The following is a 19,970-nucleotide window of genomic DNA, read 5'->3' as shown; positions in this document are numbered from 1 at the left end:
TTATCTACTTTTCACTAAGTATGACCAAGGTACCCTCTAAAGGATTCCACCACTCTACATGGCCAAGGTCGGACCCTTTTTTAGAAAATGTTCTTTTCTTCTTCTTTTGTTCACCTGAACTATATTTTCTTTCCCACTCATCTTTAAATATTCATCCTGTCTTTGTATGCTGAGCTTTACTGTAGGGGTTTATGAGCACTTTCAGCTATATTTCTCCAAACACCCATCTTTATTTGGTTTTGATTATTTATGCCCCACTCCGACTTTATAACTCACATCCCTAGGAAAACATTGATCCAAGCTGAGGCAAATGAATCTAATTAGGACCCCTTTCCTCTGTGCTGGATATTGACTTGTTTTGAAAGGTGCCTCTCCATTTCAAGTGAATGTCTCTGGAATGTTCACTCCCAATCTCTTTAACCCATTTTGACCTGGGAATGATTCTACGAATGTCTTCTAAATCCTGACAGTTTTCTGAAAAATGTTTCTATGTCAGTGGTTCTCAAACTATTCCATGTCAAGGACCCCCAAAAATATATGAAATTGGCCACCGACCCCCATCTGAAAATATGTTGTTTCAGGGACCCTCTCAGAAGCAAATATTTGAGTTAAAAATGTTCGCTCTGAAAGAATATATAAAGGTTTGCGCCCCATTTTCACGACTTTTCAAAAAATAGCAGACCTACAAGTTCATAGCGCGCCACTCGGTGGCGCGCTATGAGCTTGTAGATCTGCTATTTTTCAATAGCTAAATTATAACATAATGTATGTAACCACCAAAAGGGGTTCCCACTCAAAACGGGTTAAGGAAAACGTTTGACTGCTGATGATAGAAGAGAGATATGTCACTGCATAAATGCAATGCTGTATAGATCTATAGCAGAAGCCAGAGCTTCATAATGTATTATGGGAAATGCACAAAGGATTAGATCAATGTATCAATTTGGCTAACATTACAGCTACCTGTACAGTATGCTAATGCTATGCACTGTATATCCGTGCATGCACTGACTCATTCGCATTGACCAGTTGTTCCCGCAATAGTTAACCACCTGTTGCGACTGTAGGTCGCGGATTACTATGAAAACCTGCAAAACCTGTCAGTCCGTCACGCCACCACCATATATGGCCGTCAGTTCGTCACGCCTCATGACATGTCACACCACCATATTTGGCCGTCAGTCCATCACGCCTTGTGACACGCTCCATATATGGCCGTCTCCATATATAAAGATCACAACACTGGCCTCATCAAACCCTGGATAGCCATACATGGAGAAGTCTGGATCATCACCTAGATCTGCATATATGGAGCCGGCCAGCAACTCTACATCTGACCTCAAACCTTAAACCCTTAGATCTTGTTTCAGTTTGTAAATACATCAAAGATGCGAATATAATCCATTTCTAATGGATGCCTTGGCCTGGAGGAGAGGTCATCAGGTGGTCTCCAACCTTCTTAGAGTGTTTCAACCCTCAACCACTATACACTCTCCAGTTGGCGGGTCAGCAGTGATTGGCCAAGTCACTGCCCCTCTCCTCCAGGCTTCCAGCTATAGACAAGTCTACGGAGGGGCGCCCAGCGCGCAACCATCACCGAGGCGCAACCTGCACCGGGAGGGAGAGAGCCACACCCGGCCAACAGGGAAGTACGAAAAACCTGCCGGCCAGGTGCAGCAAACCAGTGCTGACCACACCCCAGCGACCGCCACGCCCAGGGCACCCCCCCCGCGGACCCGCCCACTGTCCTTTCTCCCCTGCCAGAACTAGCAGAACTTCATATATGGAGCTGACCTGTTCTGACATTCCATATGTTGATCCTTTCCCACCTGTCCTTCCTCTTCGATGTCTACCTTTTGACTGTTACCTGTCCATTCAAACTCTAGACGGGCCCACCCCAAAGTTATTAGTGCAGCCTCGCCCGGCAGCCGTTCTCAACAGGCAGGAAAATTATAAATTAAGGCCCGGCCCTACCTGGGCCCTCATCAGACCCTGTACACTCAAGACACTTCCCCCACTGCCACCCTTAGATCTCCATATATGGAGCTGACCTGTTCTGACATTCCATATGTTGATCCGACCTCATCAAACCCTGTAAACTCAAGACATGCTCCATATATGGGCAGTACAGAATTCATTCCATATGTTGATCTGACCCCCCCCATGCCAAAGCGTCAGCGCTTGCCCAGCAGTCTGCCGTCACCCAGGCGGATGCGTGCACGCGACCTCGCGAGGTCGGTTCTCGCCCTCAGGGCGTCTTACGGGTTTAGTTAGTTATACCTTATATTTGATACTTCGTCATACGATAGTGACGTTCTGTGATAATAACAGATCTACAAGCTCACAACAACACATTGCATTGTGGCGTGAGCTGTTGTGCTATGTCTGATCATTAAAAAAATAATAAAAAATGTGATGCTTCACCTACAATCCTACATAATGTCATGCCCAAAATAGGGATGCCAGGATTCATGTGTTCAAGGGACTTGCTCTTAAAGGAAAACTTCACCACTTTTCAACCTTCATATAATTGGTCCTCACTAATGTTGTAAAAAAGCACCTTTTATTATTTTATTTTTTCAACTCGGTCTATGTCTCATAGGAAGGCTGTGGGCAGTTCGGAAACCCGTCTTCCAGTGACATCATCGTCAGAGGGATCCATTATCGCATTGCAACTTTTCAGGAATAGAAAGCCTGCATGCAGTTTCTATTAGCTTGGATTCCCCATCGATGATGTCACTGGAAAACGGGTTTCTGAACTGCCCACAGCCCTCCTCCTATGAGACACAGACTGAGTAGGAAGAATGTTTGGTATTTTATCATGAACATTGGTGAGGACCAATTATATGAAAAGTCATCCTTTAAACCCCTTTCCAATCTGAGCCAAAAGAGATGGTTAGTCTCTGCACTTTTTTAGGGGCGCTAGACCCTCCTATGTCCAGGTTTGAGGGTTTGTGTAAACACAAACATTGAATACGTGAGGACGCAAATTGTGATTGGCCAGAATGAGATGATGTTTGATGATAAGAGCGCCCCTCACTTCACACAGGTGTGATTTTTTTCTTAGAGGGTAGCTACCATGTCCAATGTTCAGCCCAGGCTACCAGTCTCAGCCTGACAATCAGGGACAGCCCAGGAAATCGATGATGTACCATCAGTCAAGAATCATCTCATCTAAAAAGAATCTTTGTTCTTGACACAGAAAACTTGTGTTCCATCTCGATCAGCGAGGAAATGGGGCCTGGCGAAGCATGCGTCGTCTCGCATTTATCTTGCGTCCCTGTCCCTAGGCACGAGTGCTTGTTCACAGCATTACGCTGCTGGCTTTTGATGTAAAGCCTCTTCATTTAAGCCATTTCGCACAAATCCAATTCTAAAATATTCCACTGCATCCCATGTAGTTTATTTCTATTTAAAAATGGTCATGATTATTTTATTTTGTAACATTAATGGAAGTACATTTGGAGACAGAGAAGAGGGGGGTGGGGGGTGGGGGGGGGCATTTGCAATTCATATTCCCCTGCATGATTACATTAAGAAGTACGTTCTGTCATATTTGATTAATGCATGCTTGTTTTCCTTAAAACGGGATTAAAATATCAAAACTGACAGAAATGAGGCTATTACAAAGAATGATAAATATTTAATCATCTACTCATGGAAAAATGAAGTGTTGCTCGGAAATGTATAGTGATCAAGGTTTTGCACCATTTGTAATCAGTGTGAAAAAGCAAGCTGGGTCGCTTTGTTTTAAGGCACTTTGCAGGAGCACAGACACAATTATCATGAAAGGTTTCCAAGCCAGGCTTTTATGTTATGAATCTGGTATGAAAAGCATTATTGACCACTGTTGCCAGCTATACATGTTGCACCATAGCGTACGAGGCATTTAGAATAAATTGTCCACTTTCTGCTCTTTTCAACGGTATTTATTGTAAGAACAAATGCATCGATGTCTCTTTCTGTTCATTTTAAGAAATAGTTGAGCAACAGCATTTCTGAGTGCATTCGTAAAGTACTTCCTCAGTGGATTTGGATATCACTTAAATCTTTGTATAATTTGCACAGGCAATCATAAAGTTTAATGCCCACTCCTTAATTTCAACAGGTTAAAGTAAGTGCAAATGAAAACATAAATAATGGAGAAATACAGGCTTAAATACAGGTATTGCCAAGACTGTTGTAAAAAGCTCTTTAGCTGTCAGCTTCTTATGAGGACATTGTACGTCATCAATTGTACCATTGGATGTATCCTGTGCAACAAATTCCGAAATACAGTTTCACGAAATGTTGTCCATTAATCTCACGCGGAGAGATATTATTCACGGCACAGAAAGAGAAACGCTCTATTCATTGAGATATTTAACCCATTCAGGCCTGACGTCGAAATTAAAAAAAAAAGTTTTCTAAATCATGACAATTTTCGGAAAGATTTGAGGCACATTTTAACGATTTTTCAAAAATAGCAGACCTACAAGTTCATAGCGCGCCACTCGGTGGCGCGCTATGAGCTTGTAGATCTGCTATTTTTCAATAGCTAAATTACAACATAATGTTTAAAACACCAAAAGGGGTTCCCGCCCCAAAATGGGTTAATGGTTAATGTGGTTAAACGCTAACGTGACATGGATGCGTTCCAGGTCTCAATGGATTAACCTTGCGAAAATAGCCCAGAAGAGCAGCCCGAGCTCCTTAGTCAATGTCAATAGCCATTTTTGGAACAAAGTGAAAGTGTACAGAAATAAGCGTGGGCCTTCCAATTCCGCTGTCAGCCATTTAGCCTGACCGTGGGTGACTGTGAATTAAAAAGAGGGGCCTTTATGTGCGACCCTGCAGCACAAAAGGCTACATCCATAACTTATAGAGACAGGGAGGCCATTAGCCGCCACTGTCGGGCCACCTTTACATAATATGGTGTGGACTAATCACTGAGTCACACTGCACTAGGTTTACTGTATATATCTCCATCCCATCCATATGCAGGAGATACGAGGAGAGTTGGACAGAAGGTAACAAACTACACAGGGTCACGGAGGCATTTGGTTGTTGTTACCTCTTTGATAACCTTTTTTTCTATTGATGACAGTCTCTGTTAATCCTGGGCTAGCTTTTTATCATAATATGGGATCTATTGACCGCATGTCTGAGTGAGTGTGCGTGTGTGCGTGCGGTGTGTGTGTGTGTGTGTGTGTGTGTGTGTGAATGGGAGCCTGTTTCTTCAAACAAATCGCATCCATATGGTTGATCTGTATGATGCTGGGACAAATAAAAAAATGTCTCTGAAAAGCCAGTTATTAATGCTGAAGAGGGGCTTTTTTTTTGGAGGGCAAGTGAAGACAACAAAGAGCAATCGGGGGAACAAGAACCACATGGGCTGGGGGAGGATGATGATGATGCGTACAAAGGAAGTTCCAGCAACAAACCATTATCAGCTGTCATTAAGGAAGAGTGTGAACCCCAGATGAGCTGTGGCTTGTCCCTGGTGGAAATAAACTAGCCCATGGTGAGCCATGCACTGTCAAATCCTCACGCAGTGGTGGACAAAGTATAATACTCTCAAGCAAAACACTCGAGTATTCAAAAGTACAAATTACTAAGTACATTTTCTATAATCAATGCATTGCTGTATTGGCATTTTGAGGTCTACAACAAGAAAAAAGTACTCAAGTACAGTACTCAAGTAAATGTACTTAATTACTGTCCGCCACTACTCCTCTGTTAATTTAACTTGTGTACAAATGTAAGCGTGCACACATGTGTGTACAAATGTAACCAAATGGAGATCAAATGGATACATTAACACTGAGAATGTTACTGTGTATATGCCTGCCCATCCGCTGGACTATTTATTTGCACACTGATAAAACTTTACAACCTAAAACAAGTGTTTAGTTAAAATACAATGATTGTTTTTACAAAGAAACAAACAAAGGAAAACGTAGAAGCAAAAATGCAGATAGAATTTAAGGGAACAAAGTCTGGGCACAAAATTGTCCTGTTGTGTCAGTAGTATCTATACCGTCTATTATTTGACTCTTTAGTCATGCGGTACGTTGCCGTCTATCCAATAAAATTGCACAGATGTGTATCTGATTGTGATTTTCTAAACCACTCATCTTTGCAACATATTCACTAATTGTACAGAAATCAGGTAAGATACCATGTGTTGTGTTTTTAAAAGGATTTGCAAACCATTTGGACTGACTGCTCTTCATATTACCTTAATGCCTCCCAAAAGGGCAAAGCCAAAGTATGAATTATTGATAGACATCACATGGATCGCACACTGTGGCTCCACACGCCTATTAGATGGTTTTGTTCATTGGTTTACACTAGCTTGGACTGCTGCCTTGAACTACGCATCACTTTTCTTCTATTACTTTTATCCATTAGCTGTTAACAATAACTGACTTTATGCCGGCTGCTGAGTTTCCAGCAAACAATGAAAACAAAGCCGTATTGTTGGGGATCGTTTGCATGGTTTGTGGTGTGCCTGAGATCATAGATTACTGCCTTGTAATTTGACCTTTGACATTTCTGTTTAGCCTCTTTGTTGTCTAGTTCATTTAGCCTTTTCTCCAGTTCAGCTGGGACATTTGAAGAGGGGGAATAGAACACTTTCCTTTGAACCGATAGTGGGAGAGGATAATTGAGATGTATAAAAACAGAAATCTAATTGCATGAATCCACCCTGGGACTAATATTGAACTATCTTATAAAAGGTTCACAATATCCCGCCAATGATTTATTACAGAATTCCAGTCATTTTCAATACATTATAGTTTCCAAATTGTGTTTAAATTGAGTGTAGAGGAGAAGAAGCCATTAGGAGATGCAGAAATGAAGATTATATTTAAATATTCATGCACTCGGTACCTTATTATTGAATCTGTACACTAACAAAATCAATATTAAGTGCAGTTTGACATACATTTATTTATGAATTTCGACTTTCTAAGTACTGGCGTTTTTTCACTCAAAAAGGGACGAGTATAATGCTGTAATGATATCAAAACAGAGTGTCAGGGTGCATTAGGCAGGGAGTTTATGAACCCGCACATAAAAACTCGGGAGTGTCCCTGTAGAAATGCTTACTGGGCAGAAATGTCGCTTTTTACAAACATCAGTCATTTACAGGCCTGTATCACAGGGGCGCTCCTTGGCTGTGGGTGATAGTTAGAGAAAGATGCAGTCATCTTGTTTGTCCAAATGAAATCTTCACAATAAGCCAAGTTGTATTAAGGCTCTGGAGCTGGGCTGTGTAACATTTAATTAAAATGGATGTCTTTCTTTGTGCCTCACCTGTCTCACTAACTCTTATTCTTGTTTTCAGGCCGTGGTCTTGTTGAGACACCAACACACCAGCTTCCATGAAATGGGCCAGCAGCGCTGGAAAGTAACAAAGTACATTTACTTAAGCACTGTATACTTACAATACAGTATAATGTTGAGGTATTTGTACTCTACTTGAGTATTTCTAATTTCCAATATTTTTTACTTCCACTACATCTTGGAAACTTTAGTTACTTTGTAGATTTTGATTATTATTACAAAACGCAAGTTAACCACTTCAGCGGTCAGCCCTATACATTCCGGCCATTTGAAAATAGCCGATCTACAAGAACACAATGTGACGCATTGTAAGCTTGTAGATTTGCTATTTTCAAAAGACTTTTATACATTTGAAAACTTGAAATATGTGGCATTCTGCATAATGAGTACTTTTACTTTTGGTACATTGAGTACATTACCAATACTCAAGGACATCTTGAGTCCTACAATTCCAAACTTTGACTTGTAACTGAGTATTTCTATATTGCAATATATACAACACACCAGCTTCCATGACATGGGGTTAGTGTAGATTTGAAGATTGTCTTGTTAAGTGTTTGGACCTCCTTTGAAGGGATAAATGTAAAAAATAAATGATAATTAATTGAGCAATGAATTAATTCATTAATAATAACAATAAAGTAGGTTTGAAAGGGTTGTGTTTGCATTTAAAACATGCATACTGTGTTGCAGTATTTGAACATGAATAGCAAAAATTCGCATTCATATCACACATGCTTTACAGACTGTAAACATCTTGGAATCCTCTTAAAGTGTGACTCATTTACATACGTTTTTAAAAGAGTTTTTTTTGTCCTTTGTTTATAGAAAAGCGAGCAAAGTTAAAAGGCTCTTTATTGGAGAAGCCACATCTCTGGACACAAGATGAAGCCATAAAATCGGGAGGAAATGGAAAAGCAAAGCATCAATCTGAAGTAAGAGGGGGAAGCCATAAATCAGGAAATCACAGCCCTCAGCCCCGCCTTTAAAATCATTTAAACAGATTCAAAAAGCTTGATTCTGCTGGAGTCTGTCTGTAAGCGCCCTTATAAAGCCTTTATGTGTCCTACACGCAGAGAATAAAACAATGAAACCTCATTGAGAGACAGGAGCCCGGTGTCCTGGTCCTATGGACAGGATGCTTTAAACAGTGCTATCGGTATTAGGATCACCGGGCGGAGATTGTTAAGCAAGGATCAAGGATGTTGTCCATCCAAAGGTTTCTAATATGTTTTAAAGGGCTTTTCAGGTCTCTGGTACAAAACTTGTGGTCCATTTGTGCACAATGATTTATGTGTCTTTATCAGATGCCAAGTAGTGCACTGCATTCACAGACTTATGATCAATGTAAAATATATTTTATTATCTTTGGATACAAAAGCTGTATATATTTTATATAACCAATATCCTCTGAGTGATAGTGAACACGTCACTATATGTGCGCAGAAAGGTCCCTCCAAAAGTACAGCTTCTCAAGAAATGACTAACCTCGCCTCACCAGGCTTTCCACCTCGGAGGAAAGCCTGGTCTCTGTTCCAAAAGTGCCGTGTGATCCGGTCGGGAGCGGATGATATCGTTACGTCATGTTGTAGTATTGTTTTGTAGTCATCAGGCAGGAACAATCAAACGGAACTTCCTTTTCCTTCAAACCGGAAGAATAACAATAAAAGCAATCGTAGCACATCCACAAACATGCAATGACTACCATGAAACGCACCTACTGGTAATTATATGTATGTACCATGTACCTATGTATGTATTATGCAATGTGTCACTGCAAAGATGTGGAATAAAAATAATAATAATAAAAAATAAAAAAAAGCTCTCGTAGCCTGTAGCTTTTATTGAGAAAAATCGGTTTGAGGGAAAGGGAAGTTCCGGAAGATTGCTGACTACAAAACAATACTACAACATGACGTAGCGATATCATCCGCTCACCGGTTCATGAACCCGAAATGGAATGGTGCCCAGGCTAAGAAATGACAAAATAAGACTGCGAGTCTAAAGGCCTCACTAGCGACTCCTAGAGGCCATGCTGCTCCTTACAGCCAGTTACCATGGCTGTAGTTAAAGAGCCAACCTCTTTAACTGTTAATTAAACAGTTATTACAATTAGTATACATTAATTAACCGTTAACAAGAAACTTCTTATGAATTAATATATGTTTATAACACATTTAATAAAGTGTTAACAAGAAACGTATATGTTTATAACACATTTAATAAAGCATTAGCAAGAAACATATACATACTTATTAATTGTTAATAAGACACTTGTTAGAAGTTGTTATACATTAATTAACTGTTAATAAGAAACTTGTTATCCATTAATATATTTAAAAACACATTTAATAAAGTGTTAACAAAAAAGTATACATACTTATTAACTGTTAATAAGACATTTAATAAACATTGTGAAAATACTAATTAACAATTAGTAACCTATTTATAAGGTACATACTGTTAGGAAGGGTAGGCCTACTTAGGGCATTATCTGTTAATAAGGCCATGTTAACAATCAATAAACTATTTATAACACTCGTTAAACATTAATATCTGTTTGTAAACGCTTGTAACAAAAGTAATTAACCGTTAAGTTAATACTTATAAGTCTTTATTAACATTCAAATTGAACTTATTATGCATTGAACTATAATATAGTTCAATGCATCATATTATGATGGCTGGGACGCCCTCAAGCAAAGAGGGGGTGGATGTAAGGAGGTGAATTGACTGGGGGTGCCACCAGGGGGCACTGTGTTATTGTCCAGTGTTTCTGTTCTGTGTAGCTGTTGACCTTAATGGTGGGGACGGCCATTTTAGGTCACACTATTGTTTTTTTTCTGCAAGGTAGGAGTGAAATCCACCCTTCTGATTAATCCATTTGAAATAACTAATTATCTTAGCCATCCATGCTGTTTGATTGACAAATATGATTGTTGGGAACTATATTGTTGTGAAGAGATGTGTATATTTGTAGTAGTTTATGGCCAGGTATGTGCTCATGTGGTAACTACCTGAATGAATGGATCATATAAGTGCAACAAATAAGATATGTCTGTGTTTTCTAATGCACTTTTGTATTATTAAGGTTAGTAACTGTAAGCATTGTCTTTAAACTACCACTGGCTATGTTTAAGCTTACAGTATGCAGTTCTGTGAAGTTTCTGACAATATTGCACTATTACTATTGTGAAAGTAAAAGAAGACACTGTTATTGTTTTTCTGCAGGGTGACCAGAGCTGATATAAACGACACTACATTCAGTACATTGCTCTACCGCACATCTCCTATGCCTGGTTCTTCATCCTCATCTCCTAACCACCAAACACAACAACAACAACAACAACAAATACACAACGCAGAGACTGGTTCATGAGACAGAGGGTGGGGTTTTAATCACACCCGAGTTAAGGACACTGATCTTAGGGTTACAACTGTCTCAATAGTAACGAGACAGTGTTTCATGCTTAATAAATGTGTAATTAACCATTTGTTAATGTCTATAAGCACTGTTCCCACTTTACATCAGGTAGATGCGAAAGTGTTAATTAATGTCATAATAAGTGCATAGTAAACAATCTGTTAATAGTAATGAGACAGTGTTTCATGCTTAATAAATGTGTAATTAAGCATTTGTTAATGTCTATAAGCACTGTTCCCACTTTACATCAGGTAGATGCGGAAGTGTTAATTAATGTCATAATAAGTGCATAGCAAACAATCTGTTAATAGTAATGAGACAGTGTTTCATGCTTAATAAATGTGTAATTAAGCATTTGTTAATGTCTATAAGCACTGTTCCCACTTTACATCAGGTAGATGCGAAAGGGTTAATTAATGTTATAATAAGTGCATAGTAAACAATCTGTTAATAGTAACGAGACACTGTTTCATGCTTAATAAATGTGTAATTAAGCATTTGTTAATGTCTATCCGCACTGTTCCCACTTTACATCAGGTAGATGCGGAAGTGTTAATTAATGTCATAATAAGTGCATAGTAAACGCTTAATAAATGCATAATAAGTTCAATTTGAATGTTAATAAAGACTTATAAGTATCAACTTAACGGTTAATTACATTTGTTACAAGCGTTTACAAACAGATATGAATGTTTACCAAGTGTTATAAATGGTTTATTGATTGTTAACACAGCCTTATTAACGGATAATGCCCTAAGTAGGCCTAACCTTCCTGACAGTACATACCTATAAATGGGTTACTAATTGTTAATTAGTATTTTCACAATGTTTATTAAATGTTAATAAGTGTCTTATTAACAGTTAATAAGTATGCATACTTTTTGTTATATATATATATATACCCACCCATAAAGGTATGAATGGATAACGAGTTTATTATTAACGGTTAATTAATGTATAATAATTATTAATAAGTATCTTATTAATGGTTAATAAGTATTTATTCGTTTCTTGCCCTTTATTAAATGTACCCTTAAATACCCCAATGGATAACGGGGTACTTATGAACAGTTAATTAATGTATAACAACTTCTAACAAGTGTCTTATTAACAATTAATAAGTATGTATATGTTTCTTGCTAACACTCCCTTAAATGGGTTATAAACATATAAGTTTCTTGTTAACACTATTAAATGTGTTATAAACATATATTAATTCATAAGAAGTTTCTTGTTAACGGTTAATTAATGTATACTAATTGTAATAACTGTCTAATTAACAGTTAAAGAGTATTTATAAGGTTCTTATTAATGGTTTATTAAGGTTGCTTATAAGCATTTGTTAACAAATAATAAGTTGCTAATAAAGTGTTTATTAAGTGTTAATAAGACTGTTAATTAATTTATACTAACGGTTTATTAAGGTTGCTTACAAACATTTATTAACAAATAATAAGTTGCTTATAAGTGTTTATTAAGTGTTAATAAGACTGTTAATTAATGTATACTAATTGTAATAACTGTCTAATTAACAGTTAAAGAGTATTTATAAGGTTCTTATTAACGGTTTATTAAGGTTGCTTATAAGCATTTATTAACAAGTAATAAGTTGCTAATACGTATTTATTAAGTGTTAATAAGACTGTTAATTAATGTATACTAATTGTAATAACTGTCTAATTAACGGTTTATTAAGGTTGCTTATAAACATTTATTAACAAATAATAAGTTGCTAATAAGTGTTTATTAAGTGTTAATAAGACTGTTAATGAGTGTCTTATTAACGCTTAATTCATGTTAATTACAATGACCTTAATGTAAAGTGCTACCGTATTGGTTAAATATGTATTTTATGTGGACATACCCAGTTTGCCCACCAGTTCATTAAGTATGCCTGGTTTGCCTGGTGGGTGGTGATGGGTGGTGATCCACACCACCACCAGTTCATTAAGTATGCCTGGTTTGCCTGGTGGGTGGTGATGGGTGGTGATCCACACCACCCACCAGTTCATTAAGTATGCCTGGTTTGCCTGGTGGGTGGTGATGGGTGGTGATCCACACCACCCACCAGTTCATTAAGTATGCCTGGTTTGCCTGGTGGGTGGTGATGGGTGGTGATCCACACCACCCACCAGTTTATTAAGTATGCCTGGTTTGCCTGGTGGGTGGTGATGGGTGGTGATCCACACCACCCACCAGTTTATTAAGTATGCCTGGTTTGCCTGGTGGGTGGTGATGGGTGGTGATCCACACCACCGCACCCACAACTGTTGTTGTATGTTAAAGATGGAGTGCCGTGATTTTTTTCCACCCTAAAACATGATCATCAGGTCTTATTGTCATATAAGGAGGTATAATTTTTTCAAAAAGTGTACAGTATTTGTTAAAATGTTGTTTTTATGTGGGCACGCCCAGTTCATTAAGTATGCCTGGTTTGCCTGGTGGGTGGTGATGGGTGGTGATCCAAATTAATGAAGCCGCACCCACAGCTGTAGTTGTATGATAAAGAGGGAGGGTTTAGGGGAGGGGCTGATAGTGTGATGTCACTATATTACTGTTTATTTCATTGGCCCGTTTGACTGTCAAGGGTTCAGCCTCCAGGAAGAAACCCTAAATACAAAGTTAATACACCACTGCACATAAAAACGACTCCAGGGTATCTAATGAAGTACTGTCACCTCATAGACACATGACAAACTGGAAAAATACACAAATTGTGGCACTCCCTCTTTAAAGGGTTGGGTTAGGGGAGGGGATGATATTGTGATGTCACTATATCACTGTTCTTTTCATTGGCACATTTGACTGGGGTCAGGCTCCAGGAAGAAACCCTATACAAAGGGAAGACATCATTGCACATAACAACCACACCAAGGGGTCTAATGAAGTAGTGTCACCTCATAAACACATGAAAAACTGGAAAGAATACAGAAATCACGGCACTCCATCTTTAAAATGACATACACGCACACACTGGTCAGCAACGTGTCACTTTTAAACGCATGCAAAGTAAACACACACAGGAAGGCAAAGCGCGAACGGCCACACATGCATGACGGATGATGCACACACTCTCGTGCACGCACACATGACGCACGCTATAGCAACAGCCTGCCGTTTCTATCCTTAATTTGCAGTATATGACATAATAATATTAATAATACTAAGAAATACATCGACGTGTACGAAATACATGAACACATACGCAAATGTACTGAACCGTATTTCTTCTTCCAATACACGTGACTGCTTCTGCCTTAAATTGATAGGGTTTTACCCTTGTTCCTGTTCACAGCTCAATGAATTAATCATTCTGCCTCTGTATTTTCTCATTGTGTAAATAAGTTAACTATAACCTAGAGCTGATAGAATATGCTTCAGAACATGTTGACCTAAAAGAGAAGAGTTTTGCTCTGTCTCCACGGTGCCATGTCCTTAAATCTCTTTATCTTGCCTGAGGGAAAGAGCTCTTGGCTGTGGAAGGCTGGAAGCATTCTGAGGTTACTGAGCATTATATGTAGAGCCACTCAAAAAACGTGGGGAAATCTGTGTATAGATCGGCTTTTTTTACCACTTTTGTGCGGCACCATCATACAACAAAGTATAAAATAGCAGAGGGCATGCATTTATGAAAAAAATCACACTTGTGTGAAGTGAGGGGCACTCTTATCATCATACATCATCATATTCCGGCCAATCACAATTTGCATCCTCACTTTTCCGTCTTCACTTTTCTGCCCTCAATTTTATCTTCAATATACTTTGCTCAGCCAATCAAACCCGGGAAATCTGGGCATAGGAGGGGCGCTTGGGCTAGTGCCCCTAAAAAATAGTATTTATGGAGATAAAGGTTTCTGCCTGACACCGATGATACAAGTACTACTGTATATAAAGGGTGCAAATTCAGAGTTAAGTCATTGGAGAACATGAATGTGGAATGCAAACTGACACTGCAGCTTCTGTATTTTTGTGTAGTAGAGTACAGTAGACTGATGAAGATTTATAATCTAATTGAAACCTCAATGAGTGGACAAATACCATCTACTGTAGTGTACAGTAAGTGAGCCACATATTCCATACTGTGGGTGAGCATTCCAATGCCATTAGATTCCATTAGGGAACATTGAAGGGACTATATTTCAGAAGAAAGACAAGGCAATTAAACAAATGTAAAAAGAAAATAGCATTTAAAAACCATAAATGCAATGGCAGATATATTAAATCTTAAATACGCTTGGCCAGTGTGTTATGGTTATAGCGCAAATGAAACAAAGGGGATCAGGCAACTCATACGCTTCTGGTCTCGCATATGTCCATTTTCCGCCTGGTCCTGTACTTTCACATTGATATAATGATGGTCTTAGCTAAGGTAGATCATCTCTTTCATCTAGTCTGTAAGAAAAATATATTCTCAGACAATGATGTTTGCCTAGCTCACGCTGTGTACCAACACCTGGGTGCTTTATCTTAGCTAAAAGGATTTTAAATAAATGTCTTGTTACATGACTCAAGGGAACCTCTTGCTTTTAGTTTGTTATCCATAATCCTCCCGTCTATCTGTTTTTCTGCCCAGACTCAGCTTTTTTCAGACTCTGCTTTTACAAACAAAATGTGTAAACACTGGCTGCATGGTTAATGTGGTGCGATGACATCATGAGATGTGAACGACTGAACACCCCATGTAAATGCCTCACTCGTTCAATATATCGGAATGTATTACTTTATGGTGTCAGCCATTATATATCGTGTTCCAAACCACAATACAAACTTTCATACACTTCATAGTCAACAAAAGATGATTCAGAATGTACAACAGAATATGGGGCAACCAATAAAGATGACAATAGTGAGAGAGACTGTGTACAAATAAAGAACTTCCTCTGTAATTGTTTTGAAGTTCATATTTTTATAGCGGTTTTTAATCATCAAAGTGTCAAGTTAGCATGTGGCTAATTGCTCACTCTTTTGTGAATGATTTTTAACGTACTATGTTTTAGTGGTCAGGTCACTGAACTTGTATAGCCTACTGTAGCCTATATTACTACTACTAAAGTATTATCTATTCCCTATGGCAGAAGAACAATCGTTTCAATCGTGTTTGTTCTTTGGTGGACTCTGACGAATTATATAGACCCATTTTGGAATGTGTGTTCATTCGAAACAGGATTATTATTGCTTGGTTCCCGGAAATGCATGCTTGCTTAATTCACCCTTTGTCAAATCCCGCCTGTGGTTGTGCCCCTCTTCACACCCATTGGCTGCCGTTTCATGGTTGGACAAAAATCAGTCTCTCCATCCACTACCATTGAAATAACATCCTTTTCAGTTGCTTCATATTGATATTCTGTGCATTCTTATTTTAAACTTGGTTTAAACTTGGGCGGAACAAGGCAGAAAGAGTCTGCTGGTTAGTCAGTCAGACCAATCAGAAGGCTGAAAATGGTGAATTGCAGCGTTGTCGAGAACAGTATCGCTGCTTGCAGCATTCTTGCAGACATATAGACAGACACATATGATACAATACATACAGTACTGAAATGACTGGAATGTATAGACAGATAGATTTGGCTGTGTAATGACGTAGTGAGTAGTGAATGAGTAGGTGATTTGGAACACAGCCAATGACGTATAGGTCACTGAGGCCCGAGGTCGCCAGTTTGGTATCTTTTCCAGAAGTAGAGTGATGTTTCATCTGCTGCAGATAGTGAAGCAAGTGTAAACAGCTGTTCATACAAGTGCAAGTATGCAGCAGACAGATCACAGCCGTTTCGTGTGGGGCCCCAGCCCGTTACAAGGCCCCATGCGACTGCTTACGTCGCTTTATGGGTAACGCAGGCCCTGAACTAAATATCAATTAGTTACTTCTAAACTACTGTAGGTTGTATAAAATAACACTCAATTCACACCCAAGAGGTGTATTGTTTGTTGGGCTTACATTGTCTTTCTTTGTTGTTTTTTTTGTTCCATTTGAATAAAATTGTCCCGTGATCAGACACATGACTCACAGGATAGAAGCACTCTAGTGTTCTCTTAGGAGGTTTCAAAGTGTCCCCTGTCTATGTTTCAACCTTACCGTTCTCCTCCTCCTTCCCTGTTCGCCCAAGAAATGGAATCATAAAAACCGTTCATGCTAAATGAAAAAGGGCACCATAAAGCTGCATTACATTGGAGTACACTCCTCTGCACCCTCCATCCTTATCAATATCACCCCTCGTCTCATTGCTCTCTCTCCCCCTTTCCGAGAGCCTCTTGAAACAAAGCATAAAAGCCATAGAAAGAGGCACAATCTGTCATTCCTGTAATATAAGATAAAAGTCTTTAAAAGCTAAAGGTCCAGGCTGTTTTTTTTCCCCCGCTCCCCAAGCTAGGAGTCTTTAAGAGAGTCCCCGGGATTAGCAATATAAAGAACTATATATTATTCGCAGAAGAGCTTAGCGGGCAGAATCTGGGCCTCTACACATAAGTCAATTTATATTAGAATTTCCATACATGCATTTTCTTGTTACCGTCAATATGCAAAAATGGTACTTACTAACAAATAATGCATAATGCACTAGAGGCAGGGCATCAATAACTGTATTTGAGCTTTAAAAGAAAATTCAAAAAGGGAGAGCATAAAGATAGGCCATATAAAATATACAACACATTAAACACGAAAACGTCAAAAATATAAAGCTGGCTCTTTGCTCGGGGGACAGCAAGTTATTTATCTAGGAAGACCTAAAGGAAATAAATAGCCTGCATCCAGAGCTCCCGTGAATTTCATTTACTAACAAAGTCAGGTTATGTCTACATAGACAACATACTCTCTTCTACATCCAGACAGACCTCCACCACGGGACTTTCACAGAAAGAGGGGAGGGCGGGGGAGTGAAAGACAGAGGGAGAAAGAGGAGAGAGAGAGAGAGAGAGAGACAGAGACAGACAGAGACAGAGAGACAGAGAGACTGCTTATAATTTTAGGGCAAAAGGTGAAAAAAAAATCAGACCCATCTGAACTGAGTGGTGCTGTACTGTCTGTACTTGTACTTGTACGTGTGTGTGTGTGTGTGCGTGCGTGCGCGTGCGTGCGTGCGTGCGTGCGTGCGTGCGTGCGTGCGTGCGAGTGGCTGCACCACTCAAAAAAATTGACGACAGAGCAAATACGTAGATGCATGAACTCTCATACTATTTTGAATGGGACATCCATTAGGTCACTGCATGTGCATGGCCCTATCAAAGTGGCTTGTGTATCATCCAACAGAATCATGTAAAGCACAAAAAAACTAACTTGGACTACTTCAAAAGTAGCAGTTTAGTGAAGCACTCTTACATGCATAACCTGTCAATGTACACCTCCTTGGGGCACTTTGGTACACCACATAACACATGTCTCTCTCTGCTGGTTGGCTCAGACTGGAGAGGATGTTGTGTAGTTTGTGGTGAGGTGTACTGTTGCTTCTGTTGCATTTTCTCCCACTGGTTTGACATTCAAGATCGCTCAATTATGTATGAACGGCAAGCAATATCCTTTACCATCAGGCCCCAATGTAGCATATTTCATTTTCAAGGGCTGCAGAACACAATCAGACCCTCCGCGTAATTACGACTTATTAAAAATGATTCTGAATTATCAGCGGATCTGTGGCTTGATGTCTGGGCCCACATTGAGAGCTGTTGTACTGTAACACTGGCAGAGAACCTTCCCTCATGGGTTGATGGTCTGTCAAGCAAGATCCACATTGTGGCTCTTAGATTAATGTTCAGTGAATACTACAAATTAATGAATGGAAAATGACAACTCTCACTGTTCTGGCATACATGAGACATTGTATGATTGTGCTCAGCATGTGCATAGTGAATTGAAATGGCTTTTTCAATTCAGAAATTATGAGCAGCTTTTGGACATAAGCAATGATGGAAAGTCAGCTTGCACAGACTCGTCACGATACACTTAAAGCACTTTTGTGACTAGTTTTTGCTCCCTATGCACAGTCCCGTAATGAGAAAACACAGTTCAGCAGAGAAAAGACATCTCAAACAGCATGTTTACCCTTCACACAACATGAAGGAATTAAAAATGGATGAGCGCCCCATCCATTATTTCAACCTCCAAATGGCAAAATCTGTATAAAGCTCTAAGTATCCGTCTGGGTGAAAATAAATAAATCAAATATGCACTTCAGCATTTCCTGCCCTTTTTCAGTGTAGGATATGGTGTTGTGTTTGTGGTGGTTGCATCCTGCTCTTGAAAACATGATGAGCTTTCTAAACATATATAAATAAATCAGGAATTTTCAATTAGGTTTCACATCTTTTCTGTTAATCCAAAAGATTTTTGCCACTGTTCTAGGGGAGCGCATGTAATATTTAGGTTACTTTCATACTTTTCGTGGCTCTAGACTCCCATGTGAATCTTCCACGTCTGAAATGTCTAATTTGCTAACATAGTGGTGTCAGAAGTGATTTACTGCAAAGTCACTAATTATATGTAACATCGGGCCGGTGTAGAAAAAAGAAAAACGTAAAAAATTTAGCATCACAAGACAAATGGAGAAATGCATGGTGAAACAATGATAAGAAGCACTACAATCACCGTTTTTCTATTAATAATACATGTTTTTTCCCGCTTTCTGCCACACTTACATACTGTAGCAAGTAGTGCCATCCCCCATTTTGTTATTTTTAGAGATTTGTGAAAATGGATGTGCGTTTTTTTTTCTTTGTGCTTTTACCAGGACTCACCCAGACTGGCTTAAGTGTTCAAGCCCGTTCTTGTCTGCATCTGGAAAGAGCGTTTGGGACATTTGACCTTAACAGTCCACCTTGCATTAAATCATATCCAGCACACTGTTTGTTTACAACATTGTCCTGCTGTATAGGCTGACTTCATCTGTAACCTCTATGGATAGACCTGTACAAACAAGACAAAATAACTACAAAATGCCCAATAAAGCCATTTTCCTTTCTTCTCATTTGTACATATAGTTTTATATTTGTTCATGATGTGTATTTTTGTGTTATTGTTATGCTATGTTGATTAATTGAATACATAGGACCACAATGAAAACAAGTCCTCTTTTTGTGTTATCCTTTAAATGTCTGACTGTATACCTCTGCTGTTTACATTTCTGACAAATAAAGTATTCAATCAATCAGTTTAACCACAAAATAACTTCTCTAATAAAACCTAAATCAGCATACCGCTAGATAAATGTTGATTAACTGCATGTCC

General features: G+C 39.0%; 1 protein-coding gene across 5 annotated transcripts in view; it reads right to left on the bottom strand.

The window, feature by feature from the left end:
* Window positions 1-19,970, bottom strand: part of ciroz (ciliated left-right organizer protein containing ZP-N domains) — a 60,464-nt gene that overhangs the window by 21,821 nt on the left and 18,673 nt on the right. For 3 of the 5 annotated variants that reach the window (XM_079491014.1, XM_079491013.1, XM_079491012.1), the window contains one exon: window positions 7,303-7,389. The exons of the other annotated variants lie outside the window; for them this stretch is intronic. In XM_079491014.1, coding sequence (XP_079347140.1) covers window positions 7,303-7,389 — 87 coding nt within the window. The remainder of the gene's footprint in view (window positions 1-7,302; window positions 7,390-19,970) is intronic. 5 annotated transcript variants of the gene reach the window in all.

Source organism: Electrona antarctica (assembly GCF_951216825.1).
Source record: "Electrona antarctica genome assembly, chromosome: 2".
Taxonomy (NCBI): Eukaryota; Metazoa; Chordata; class Actinopteri; order Myctophiformes; family Myctophidae; genus Electrona; species Electrona antarctica.
This window is presented reverse-complemented; position numbering and strand designations above follow the sequence as displayed.